This window comes from Monodelphis domestica, chromosome 4 (genome assembly GCF_027887165.1).
Source record: "Monodelphis domestica isolate mMonDom1 chromosome 4, mMonDom1.pri, whole genome shotgun sequence".
NCBI lineage: Eukaryota > Metazoa > Chordata > Mammalia > Didelphimorphia > Didelphidae > Monodelphis > Monodelphis domestica.
The window spans coordinates 362632223-362645009 of NC_077230.1; the positions used below are offsets into that span (position 1 = coordinate 362632223).

General features: G+C 42.7%; 1 protein-coding gene across 2 annotated transcripts; it reads right to left on the minus strand.

Annotated features, from left to right (window-relative positions):
* Window positions 1-217: 217 nt before the first annotated feature.
* On the minus strand, window positions 218-12404 carry MRPS15 (mitochondrial ribosomal protein S15). Of its 2 annotated transcripts, XM_007492813.3 has the most exons (8): window positions 12178-12404; window positions 11704-11754; window positions 10931-11009; window positions 10327-10375; window positions 8612-8696; window positions 2987-3045; window positions 1241-1432; window positions 218-385 (listed from the first exon to the last, which is right to left on the minus strand). In XM_007492813.3, the coding sequence occupies exons 1-8, from the start codon at window positions 12290-12292 to the stop codon at window positions 284-286; spliced, it is 732 nt and encodes a 243-aa protein (XP_007492875.1). In that variant the 5' UTR covers window positions 12293-12404; the 3' UTR covers window positions 218-283. The 2 variants fall into 2 exon arrangements, with proteins under 2 accessions (XP_007492875.1, XP_007492876.1); XM_007492814.3 differs by lacking the exon at window positions 1241-1432 and having other exon boundaries at window positions 12178-12400.
* Window positions 12405-12787: the final 383 nt, after the last annotated feature.

A 12787-nucleotide genomic window follows, 5' to 3' on the forward strand; every position in this document is an offset into this window, starting at 1 on the left:
CTCCTTAATTTCTTTCCTCTATATTAATTAAAATCACCATAAATTTCCAGCTGACTTGGATATTTTATTTGGGGTATCCCCTGGAGACCAAAATTTAATTTAGTTGGGTCACAACCCTAAAATTATCCTTACAAGTGACAGTTGGTCAAGTTTTTCTTTTCTCAGGTCTACAACTCTGACCTTTCCCATATTCTGCCAGGACATAAGGAAGACCAGGTTTTAATTTAATTTATTTTTTTTATTAAAGTGCCCCAAGATTAGCAGGCCAACTTCTACTAGGCCATCAAACTAAAGATTCCTGACTCTTTGGCTTCTTTGTTTCTTTATTCTTTAGTTCTGCTTCTTGCTTCTTCAGCTTCTTCAGCTTCTGTTTTTCTTGGAAAACCTATTGGAAGAAATGAGAGGAAATATTCCTGGATTGTAGGTAAATAAAACCTCCTCAATGGCAGTGTCTAAACAGAATTTGGATGAATCTTGGTCAAGAGGAAGAGGTCCCAATATGGAAATTCCATTCTGGCCCAATTCATTATTCAGTCTCTACTTGAACACCTCCAAAGAACCTTTAACACTATTTGAAGTAGTCTATCCCATTGATGGTAGAAAGCTTTTTCCTTTTATCAAGTCAAAATCTGCCTTCCTCTAATTCCCTTTCTCTTCATCCTAAGGCTTTCTCCAGAGGCTAAGCAGAAATCTAATCTATCTCTCTTTGATGTGACAGCCCTATGAATACTTGAAGATAACATTCAATTCAGATCCCTAGAATTCATATTTTCTCCATAGGGCACCTTCCCCTAATTGAAGTCTTCGAAGCCCTGTTCTCTTTCCCTGAGTAGTAGCCACCTGCTACCTCTCTGGCAGGTCAAACATTATTTTAATAGTAAAGATGAGGGGGCAGCTAGGTAGCTCAGTGGATTGAGAGCCAGGCCTAGAGATGGGAGGTCCTAGGTTCAAATCTGGCCTCAGACACTTCCCAGCTGTGTGACCCTGGGCAAGTCACTTAACCCACATTGCCTAGCCCTTATCACTCTTCTGCCTTGGAACCAATACAGAGTACTGATTCCAAGATGGAAGGTAAGTGTTTTTAATTTAAAAAATAGCAAAGACAAAAAATAGAATCATCAAAACTGAATTCAGTTCACGAAGGCTATTCCATGGTGCTACTAGACACACTAACAAGTTAGCACCATATTCCTCTAACCCATCTCATACCAGCTCAGATAAATTAGCTTCTGATTCTTACCTTAATACAAAAAGCCTTCTTAGCCATCCACCGTCGGTGTGTAGGCTGGTTATATCGAGGGGGAATTGTGTACTCAATGTTCAGATCTTTACATATCTTCTCAAACACCTCAAAGTTCGTCTGCCGAAGTTTTTTGAGTAGTTTCTTTCTTTGGTCAATGGACATAAGCAGCCATCGCTTATGAGCCTTGTCCTATAGAAGCATTGAATTAGTGAACTGACAACTGTCAAGGGCAGCAAGGGAAGGCTGGCCTATGAACACCAAGATTTTCCGGATGGTCTCATGCCTTAGGCTGCCATTATTCTACATAGGGATCTTGAGATGTGACTGAACAATGAAGCCTCTTCCTTACAAATGTGGTGGTTGGTTTCTTAAGTATCCTTCCCCATCCTAGTAGATTGTAAGGTTCTCATTCTGGTTTTGCTCTCCTATCTCCAGTACCTAGTCCATTGTCTGGCACTTAATAAATGGTTGCTGAATGCATGAATTCTTGGTGGGTAAGCTCTAGATTCTTTATTTACAAGCTTAGATATAAGCTTAAAGGAGCTAAAGACCTACCCATTGCCTCACTGCTGCAGAGGTAAGGAGACTCAAGAATTGTAATCAATTGGATTAAAACAAAACAAAACAAAAAATAACCCCTAATCTTGGATTTTTAGAATAGATACTGAATATGGGCAGAAAGGGCTAGGCAACTGGGATTAAGTGACTTGCCCAGGGTCACACAATTGGGAAGTGTCCAAGGGGAAAGTTGAACCTAGATCCTCTTGACTCCAGGTCTGGTGCTCTATTCACTAAATCACCTAGCTTTCCCTTGGCCAATGGGATTTTCAGAATCAACAATGTAAAGGTAGAGGGACTTCAGAGGTCATCTAATCTATCTCTTGATTTTAAATATGAGGAACTGAGGTCCAGAGATATTAAATGATTTGTCCAAGGTAACCTAGCAAGTTAACCAGAAAAGCTTGGATTCTAATCCTTGTCCCTGGACTCTAGATCCTGCTTACTTTCTACTTTGCCTTGCTGCCTCTGAAGTCAAGATCTGGGCCTCAGCCTACCCTTGTGATAGGGATTCTCCCTGGTGAACAGAATATCAATAGCTGTCACTGAAGCTTGAAGGTTTGCAAAAGGTGTGCCACCTAATCTATTTCACTAAACCTCATAATTTTTGGAGGTACATCCTTTCTGTGCTAGTTTTCCCATTTTACAGATTAAGAAAATGAGGCTCAGAGAGAGTGAATAATTGTCCTGTGTTCACACAGCCAGTGTGCTGACTAGTGCCACCTAGTGTCAACTTAATTAGCACAAAATGACAAACAATCCAGTAGCACTTTAAGGATATTTAATATCAGTTATGTTTGATAATCATACACAAAATCTCTTTTAGTTTGGTTTATGGGAAAACTCAGTTAATTTCTGAGTATCTGTCTAATAAGCAGGCTGATATCTAGGCAAAAATCCTATTGGATACCATAGAAAAATATTCATTTTCAAACAAAGGCATGTATCTTTATGCATAATATGGTAAAATCAAGCTATCCAAAATTTTATATCCAGTTTACTTCAGATGTCAATAAAAACATTTCCCCTACCAGTACACCAATAAATGTTTCATGAGAAACCTCCACTCCCCACCTCCCAACAAATAAAAGTGGAGTCTGGACTGGGACCAGTTGACTCCAGGTGCTGCCACCTCTCCATGGGGAGGAATGGAAAGGACATAGGGACAGGAGGGGGATAGCTCACCTTGCGGTGTTTCTGCATGTGTTCCTCATAGTTGTGGATCTTGACTGTCAGTCTTGTAACTATAATACCAAACCACAAGAGGTCAGGTCAGCAAGCAGCCAGAACCCAGGAATCACTTTATTCAGGGCAGGTACCCTGGATCTAGTAAAAACAGCCTCCAGGCTGTTCTGTGCCAGTCTTCCCATTTTACAGATTAAGAAAATGAGACTGGGGAGATTAAATAATTGTCCTGGATAGAAGATACTCCATCTCTCTCTCCTCTAGGAATCCTCAAAAGCATTCCCCCTATCTGGAATGCTCTCCCTCCTCCTCTCCAACCACTCAACTCCCCGGCTTCCTTTAAACAGTCCCATCTTCTACAGGAAGCCTCCCCCAACCCCTCTCAATTCCAGTATCTTTCTCTATTTTTTTATCCTGCATATCACTTATTTGTATAAAGTTGTTTGCACATAATCTGCCATTATTAGACTGTAAACTCCTGGAGGGCAGGGGCTGATTTAGGCCTCTTTTTGTATCTCCAGCATTTAGCACTTAATAAGTGTTTATTGATAGAGTTCAGGGTAACCACAGAGATCAAAGGAGTCTAAACTTGGGTAATTTATATCCACTTAACCTATCATCTTCAGAGATGGAATCCTGTGGAAGCTCCCTCAGAGGATTCACTACCAGTACCTCTAAATGTCTTATAGCCTTAGAGGGTTGGCTGGAGCACTGAGAATTCAGTGACTTGCCCAAGGTCATGAAGCTAGTCTGTATCAGAGGTCAGTGGTCCAGTGCTGGTCAATTACTAATATTTTGCAAGGTGCTTGTGGTCTGATCCCAAAGGCTCTGGCAAGCCTTTTGGATAGGAAGGTAGGGTGGGGTGTGGTCTGTAAGTCAGGAGACCTCAGCTTGAGGTCCTGGTGGGAGACTGATATAGGACCCTGGACAAATAAATCACTCCCCTTTCCAGAGCTGATAATTCCACCCATTTGTCAGTTCCCACTCTATTCTCAGGAACATGTCAAGGTGGCTAATCACCTCCGCTGCCCCCGCCCCCTTGCACATCCTTCCTCAAGTTCTTGCTTCATTTCTGTGGGTACATGATGTTGCTATTTCAGAGTTAGGGCAGGAAAAGCAGAAGATGGCGCAGAGAAGAGGCCCTTAAACAGTGGCTCCTTGATGAGAAACCATTAGCTAAAGAGCCTCTCTCAAGACTGACTCATGACACATTGCTTTTTCAAAATTAGAACTAAACTAAGCTCTCTTGGGTGAAAAGAGGTTGGGAGTAGGACTGGCTTAAGGACTAGTTAGTTCCCTTAAATCATGACTCTCCCAAAATGGCTAAAAGCATCTCACAGTTGGTTCATGAGCTCTAGTGTATTTTGTTCTTGGCAGGAATTAATTACTTACCCTGTTGGTACCTCATCAACAATACAGAAATGGGGCACATGGTATGTACTTAGGAAATATCTGCTGAATTAATTGATATTTTCCTATCAGTCCTGAGAGTTGTACTGTAGCAGCAAAGTAAGGGAAGGTGGAGTGGTTCTACTGCCATCAGAGCAGAGCTCGGACCACACAGGCAGAATTGCTAGAGAGTAGGGAAAACTGAGGCCACCTTCTCCAAGCAAGGCCAGAAGGTTCTAGAAGAAGGCCCTCCAAACTTTTTATATGGGTCTCTTTGGTATTTAAAAACTCATCATTTGATAAAAAGAAACTGACCAAAGGACAGGAGAGGAAGTAACAAAGTTTGGGTGACCTGAGTGAAAAGGAAACTGTAATAAACAGCCCAGTGCCTAGGTAGGGCAGGAGAGGGGATGAAAACCAGGGTGGTGGGAGATGGTGGGATGTTGGAGTTGGAAAAGATCTTACAAATACTCAAATCCAATTCCTTAATTTTATATAGGAGACTGTGTCCAAAGAGGGGAGGAAACTTAAAGAGCAACAGAATAAAATCCAAATTAGAAGGAACCTTAAAACATAGCAATATCAGAGCTGAGAAGACTCTTAGAACATGGAGAATCAGAGTTGGGAGAGGCCTTAAAACAGCATTTCAGGGCTGGGCAAGGCCTTAGAACATAATGTGAGACCTGGGAGGAATGCTGGAGCATAGAGCATAGACTAATAACTTAAAGGGGCCTTAGAGATCATCATCCTTTTATATATGAGACATTTACAATCTAGAGAGGGTAAAGGATTTGTTTAAGATTACATACATAGTAAATAGTACAGCTGAGAAGATAGGAGGTCCTAAAGCTGTTTGGTCCCTGGCTCACTTAAATAAGACAAAAGGCCCCAAAGATCATCCATTCTCTTTTATCCCAAGTTCACTCAATTCAGAAAGTATGCCAAAATGGATAGGGAAGTGGGGTGGTTCTTACTGATAAACTAACTAGATTCCAAACCAATTATTAATGATCAGGTTCCCCCAGCAACAAAAATATAAGCTCTGACCTACTGCCAGCACTGACCACAGGGGAGACCATACAACAGTTTCACTGTTCTTTACCCTAATCAGGTCATACCAGCTCTACTATTCAGTTCAGTTTTGGGAGTCAAGATTTTAGGAAAGACATTGATAAGCTGGAGTATCCAGTGAAAGTTGGGTAACCAACCAACTAACATTTACTAAGCACCTACTATCTGTGCCAGGCACTGTGCGAAGGGTTGGGGAATCAAAGATGTCAAAAGATAGTTCCTTTCCCTCAAGGAGCTTATAATCTAATGGGGGAAACAACATGCAAATAAATATATACAAAGCACAGCTATACATAGGACAAATAAGACATGATTAACAGAGGGAAGGCACTGGAATTGAAGGGTTGGGGAAGGCTTCCTCTATAAAGTGGGAATTTAGTTGGAACCTAAAGGAAGCCAGAGAGGTCAGTAATCAGAGTGGAGGGAGGAGAATGTCCTAAGCATGGGGGACAGTAAGGAAGAATGCCTGGAAAAGAGATGGAAGCCAGGAGGCCAGTGCATTGGATTGAAGGGTACATACTGAGAAATAAGGTGTAAGAAGACTGGAAAAATAAGAAAGAGCTAGGTCAGCGTTGGTGAAGTTGGAGTGCCCAAACTGCAACTTCAAGCTGCCTATGAACTCTCTGAATTACCCCAGAGAGCAGAAGGAGAAAGTACTTGCTTTAAGTGGTTGGACAGAGGGGTGGGGCAAGCAAAAAATGTCCTGGGAAGAGGGGGAACAGAGCAGCTTCCTGAGTGCCAGTTCTGCACTTGTATCATGCCTTCGACAATGCTGAGCTATGTTATGAAGGATTTTAAGGATCATGGGTCCATGTCATATGAACAATAGATGAAGGAATTAAGGATGTTTAGCTTGGAGAAGAAAAGACTGGGGAAATTGGAGGTTTGGGGGGAGGGTGATAAATATGGTGGCCGCCTTTGGTTACATGGAAGATTGCCATGTGGAAGAGGGATTAAATTTGCCCTTTTTTTGGCCCCAGAGGGCACAATGTGGAGCAACAGATAGAAGCTGCAAAGTATAAATTTAGTTTTGGTGTGAGACAAAGTTTCCTAACAAGTGGAGTTGTCCAAAATGGAATGGACTGCTTTAAGAGGAAGTGGGCTTTCCTCATAAGAAGGGTTCAAGCAGAGGGTAGCTGAGCATGTGTCAGATATGGAATTGCAGATTCCTGTTGGGGAAGGGTTGGCATAGGAGTCTTCTGAGGCATCTTCCAACTTTCCATTTCTATAACTCTATGACAAGGTTTTGGACCCCACTTGGAGGATTACTGGTTCAAGGCACAGAGCACTTATTGGCAAGGATACTGGTAAAATGGGGTAAGTGAGAGTCAGGCATCTCTCCCACCTCTTAATGCTCTCAATATACCAGAGGGAACAGCTGCATTCCACAGTCAATCAACAATAACTTATTAAGCACCTACTATGTGCCAGGTACAGGGGAAGACAAAGAAAGTTCAAAATAGTCCCTGCCCTCAAGTAGCTCATATTATAATGGGGGAGAAAACATATAAGCAAACTTTATAGAAAACAAGATATATAAAGTGTAAGTGGAAGGTAATCTTAAAGGGATGCCACTAGGAGTAGAAGAGATGGAAAAAGTCTTCCAGCAGAAGGCAAGATTTTCGTTGAAACTGGAAGAAAGCCAGAGGAGCCAAAAGCTGATGAGAGGAAGAGTTCCTGGTGTGAGGGAGAGCTGGTAAAAATGTTGAGGGCAGGTGTCTGGTATAAGGGGAATAGCAAGGAAGCTACCATCACTGATCATAAAGTATGTTGAGGGGAGAACAGTAAGTATAAGACAGGACAAGGGGTCACTGGGGAGGGCAGGGGGGGCAGAGGATGGAGAACTTTAAGGACGACACAGGAGATTTTCTAATTGATCTGGAGTGACCATATACAGAGTAACTATAATTTACTGAATAAGTGGGGTGAGATAGTCAGACTTGTTCTCCCTCCTTTTTTAACTCTTACCTTTCACCTTAGAATCAATACTATGTAAGGACTAGGCAATGGAGGTTAAGTAACAGGTCCAGGGTCACACAGCTAGGAAGTGTTTGAGGTCAGATTTGAACCTAGGACCTCCCACCTCTAGCCTGGCTCTCAACCTACTGAGCCACCCAATTGCCCCAAATCAGATTTGTTCTTAAGGAAGCTCACTCTGGCATCTGAGTGGGCAGACTTGAGGCAGGGAAACCTATCAGATGGTTATTGAAATAACTCAAGGGTTTAGTAATGGTAACTTTACCAGGTCAGTGGCAACAACAAAAGAAAGACAAGACTATATTCTAGCAATGTCCAAAAGGTAAAACTGACCAGCCTTCAAACAGACTGGAAATAGGGTGGAAGTAGAGGGAAAGAGTGAAGAGTCAAGGATGACAGCTAGATTATGAACCTGAGTATCTAAGAAGATAATGGTGCCTTCCATCAGAAAAGGGAAGTTCTGAAGAGGGAGAACTTTGGGAAAAGATAATGAGTTTTGGATATGTTAATTTCTATGGGACATTCAGCTCTAGATGTCCAACAAGCAGTTAGAGAGGTGAGATTGATGGTCAGGAAGAGAGATAAAGGCTGGATAAATAGACATGAAAATCATCTGTATTGAGATAATTGAATCTGTAGGAGTTGATGAAATCCCTGAAGGAAATGAGGTGGTGGTGGGGAAGATTTGGGGCATTTTGGATTACCTTTACCCCTGGAGGATTGATCTAGAATTTAACAGTGAGTCCTCTCCTCAAGAAGAGTTAAAAAAAGTAGTTTTTAGGACTTTGGCAAGGAGCTTACACCTCAGAGAACTTCTTGGCTGAATGCTTTTAACTTCTGGCCAGTGATTTTTATTTTCATCTTCCTCAATTGTTTTTTTTTTTACTAACCTTGATAACAGCTTCTACCTAAGAGTATTAAGATTATTTGTTTGAAGCCTTAGGCTCTTCATCACTTTTTTACTAGATGAGAAATAGTGATACCCACAGCACAGCAGGCTAACAAATGTTGTTCTGGTAGTTTTAGGAACAGAACATAATTTTCATTTTTCTTGGTCACTCAGCTCTTTCTTCCTTGCCCAAGCCAGATTTCAACTCCCATAACCACCTGTGTTGAATAGGGCCCTAAAACCTGTACTGGAAGGTAGGTCATTTCATGTCCCTGCCCCCTATTTGCCCTCTGACCAACCTCGAGCTTCCAGTGATTTGGTGTCTTCTGGATTTATCAACATCTTGTTTAGCAGCTGCTCAGTCTTTATCTTCATCTTCTCCTTCTAATGGAGGAACAAACAAAAAATATTCTGCTGTATGGTCTGAGCCCTTTCATCCTTAAAACACATTTCATTCCCTTCCCCCAACCATTGCCCATGTTCTCACACTTCTTGGGACGCTACAGTGGAGAACTGTCTTAGAGAAGGTCACAGCACTGCCCCCCCAGGAATTAAAGAGGACCGACTCCAAGGAAGTTCAGTAAAAAGCAACCAGAGTACATAAAGATGGAGACTGGGAGTTCTTGATGGTGCCGTCTCTAAAATTTATAATCTTAAGAATATTCCTGGGGGTTTGGAGGTGGAGGTATGGAGTTAGCTGGCTCAGTGAATTGAGAACCAGGTCTAGAGGTGGGAGGTCCTGGGTTCAAATCTGTCTTTAGACAGAGGCTTCCTAGCTGTGTGACTGGGCAAGTCACTTAATGCCCACTGCCTAACCCTTACTACTCTTCTCCCTTGGAACAAATACACAGTATTGATTATAAGATGGAAGATAAGGGTTAAAAGTCTTATGAGAGCAGTGGGGTCAACTCAAAGAGGGAGGCCATGAAATGTACATAAAAATCACCAATAGGATGCATAATGTCTTAACTTTAAAATATAATCTTATCTATATTTGATTCATTTTGTTAAGTATTTTTAAATTATATTTTAATCTGGTTCTGGCTATAATTAAAGAGTGTTGTGGGTCTCAAGTTTGACACCTCCAACCTAGGGCACTATGAGGTTAAAGTGATTTGCTGAAGGTTACACAGCCAATGTTTGTCAGAGGCAGTAAGGTTAGTGGGGAAGTAGCTGGCCTTAGAGCCAGGAAGAACTGTGTCTGAGGCAGAACCTTAATAAATATTTTGGTGAAAGATGGAGGACATGAGCCTGACATCACACTGAGGAGAGGAAGCATGGGAGATGATGGGTGTCATCTTCATCACTAGAAGGACCTGTGTTTCCCTCCCATAAGTTACAATTACAAATCAGCTGACATTTCATATAGGGATTTTGTAGTATATGAAATACCTTTTAACTGTGGCCTCATTTGTTTCTCACAACCTTGTGAGAGAAGTGACTGGGGAAGAAGTGCAGTAGAGTAGCAGCACTGGTTTTGGTATTGGAGGATCTTGCTTTGAACTCTGGGTCTGCCACTTTAGTATGTGACTATAAGTGAATCATTGTATATCCCAGGCTACTATTTCAAACTTCTTTGTACAGGGGTTAGACTACCTGATCTCTGAGGGTCTTTTCAGCTCTACATCTATGAACCGTGATCCTATTCTACTTGATTTATAGATCAGGAAACAGAGAGTTGGGGCTTATCTAAGGTCACAAAGTAAATAGCAGGGTCAACACCAGAACCCATGCTTCCTAAGTGCTTCCACTAACCAACTCCTCTTCTGAAACAAATGAACCCAGAGAACTCCCTTAAATAATTCTGCTCAACAATGCCAATAATTTGAAAGCAAATTACACTTAGTGTTCAACATATCTACATTTGAGTTTAGAGCCAGGGGAAATAAATAACACAAAGAAAACATTGCAGACAACTATGGTACACCCTGTTCTGAAAATAAGTCACAGATGTGTGTTGATAAGAAGACAGCAGAGGAAAAAAAGTGCTTGAAGGAGGTGAGAAGACACTCACCTGATTGGCCATTTCCAGGGATAAGAGTCTTTTCACAATATCATCAATCCTGCAGGGAGACCACAATGGTACAGAACCTCAGAATGGATATGGTGGGAGGGAGCTCTACATTTTGAGTTAGTCTGGAATAACCTGGAATCTCTTTCCAAAGCAGAAGAGTAACCTCTTTGGAGAAAATGATCTTCTCTCCAAGAATTAGAAGAATTGTGAAAGATGGTGCTCTTAGAGGGACTGGGTAGAATGATCTATTGTGATAAGTAAGCAGGAAACAGGCTGTCCTGTCACAGAGCAGGCAGAATTTCAGTATTAACCAGAATATAGGTAATCCTAAAATACTTAAAAAGCTCAGATCATTTTTTTCCTACTTGTGATATGACTGAATGGGATATGAATGACTGAAAGGGAATGGCCAATACCTTTATCTCACCAGATCACTTTTCTTGCTTTCTGATTACCTTGATCCTTACTAAGAAGCTCCATTCTACTACTTCCTATTCAACTATTGAAAAGCCATTTGGTGATATGGGTGATCCAGTTCTTCAAAACAATTGGCTCTCCCCACTTCTTTCCCCTGCATTCTACCTCCAGATCATGACATACATACCTGTCAATTCCTGGGACGTTCTGATAATCTTTTAGCAGCATGGATGAAGGCAGATCATCCATCTGGCTGGACTGGGTTACTAAGGCAGTCACAAAAAGAAATCATGGAAGATCAATTCTTATCCTTACCCATCTGTCCCCAGTAAACCCCAACAGTGCCTAGGGATACTTGGGGGCCAAGGAGATCACTGGATTTGAAAAGTTTGGGCATCTTTTAGTCTTGAGACTTAGCTTATTCATGTGCAAAATTGGGAAGTGGCAGTGGCTGTGATTGGCCTAAATGATGTTAGGAAATTAAGGCCTTTTCTAGTGCTAAAGTTCCAGAATTCTAATTTATATATACACCTCTTAAATTAATCAATAAACATTTGTTACATATCAATTGGGTGTCAGGTTCTAAGTGTAGGGAATACAAGAAAGAGAAAAAACAGTCCCTGCCTTTAGGGGGCTCCCAGTCTAAAAGGGAAGTCAATAGGAAAACAACTCTAAACAGGATGGTGTCAGAGGGAAAGCCTTAGAACTGGGTGAATGGAAAGCTTTCCTGAGTTGGAGAGTGATATAGGATAGGACTTGGTCCTTACCAAGGGCTGGAGGTGCAACAATCCTTTGGAGTTAAGATACACACAAACTATGGGGAGAATAAGTCCCTCTCTTTTCCCCTTTGCTAGGATGCCCACAGGCTCCCTTAAAGTCTCTAGCATCAGGGCTTTTTCATTCAGTTCCTCGGTCAGCTGCAGCCCTGGCTGGCCAGTAGCCCAACTAAGGGTCACTAACCTGGTTTCTTATCTGCATAGTTTCGGACTGCCTGGAGGAGGAGGCCATTTCCTAGAAAGGGAAAGATGAGAAGGGGGAGGGGGTTGGAAATAGTCCCTAAAAGCCCAAACTCAGTCAGCTTGATTTCTTTTTTACTCAAAAATTCGCATGTCTACCCACCAGCTGTGTCTCGTTTTCCTCCCTGATCTCTCCTCGCCGCCTGGTTTCTCTCCACTTTCTTCACTGGTCCCTCGGTCTAATTTCTTTGCTGGCCCTTCTTCATTGTCGCACTTCAAACCCATTTTCCTCCCAGGCCCCACAGCCTAATTTCTCTCGTTTTTCTCTCTGGCTCCGCCGCCCGATTTCTTTCCAGGTCCTTCCTCATGCACCTCCCAGCCCGCCCGGTCCTCTCATCCTTCTCCGTCCCTTCTTTCCTGTCTCTGCCACCCTCTTTCTCTACGACCCCACCGCCTGATTTCTCCTAGTCCTCCTCACCCAGAGGCCGCAGGGTGAGCTGAGGCCCAGCGGCTGCTCCGGCAGCCGGCCCGCATACCAGGGCCCGGGCCTCAGCTCTGACCCACGGTAGCGCTCTTCGTGCCGCCCTCAGCATTACGGTCCCCTGCGGCCTTGAGCCGCCAAACAAACCCAGCAGCAAGAAGACCGCTCACAAGGGCGCGGCCATATTAGCTCAGGCTCAGCTAATCGAGTGTGGCTGCCGGGCAGGCGCGGAGGATGGTCGAGCACATCGATAGAACTTCAGGAGCTCCTTTTCAAAAGTGTTAGGGAATGAGTTCAAATATTTAATTCTCCTCCAGAACGACCTTGAACTCTACCCCCTTTCTGCATCTAAATGCAAAAACTCGGAAGCGCTATGTAAATAATGGCGATCGTATTCATCATCATTGACTTTGACGCTCTGTGCTGAGGAAGACTTCTTGACCAGGGAGGCAGGAGCTTTGGGCTGGACCTTAGGCAGATTATTCCCCAGTCTGGACCTCAGTTTTTCCCATCTGTAGTCAGTGAATAAATAGTAATTAAGCTCCCACTCTGTGTCAGGAACTGTGTTAAACTCCGAGGATACAGAAGAGGGCAAAAGATAGTCTCC

Coding starts and splice junctions, on each gene's coding strand:
- MRPS15 (XM_007492813.3), bottom strand. CDS start 12,292: ATGCTGAGGGCGGCACGAAGAGCGCTACCGTGGGTCAGAGCTGAGGCC. Junction 11,755..12,177: donor GCTCACCCTGCGGCCTCTGG/GTGAGGAGGACT, acceptor TTCCCTTTCTAG/GAAATGGCCTCCTCCTCCAG. Junction 10,376..10,930: donor AACGTCCCAGGAATTGACAG/GTATGTATGTCA, acceptor GTCTCCCTGCAG/GATTGATGATATTGTGAAAA.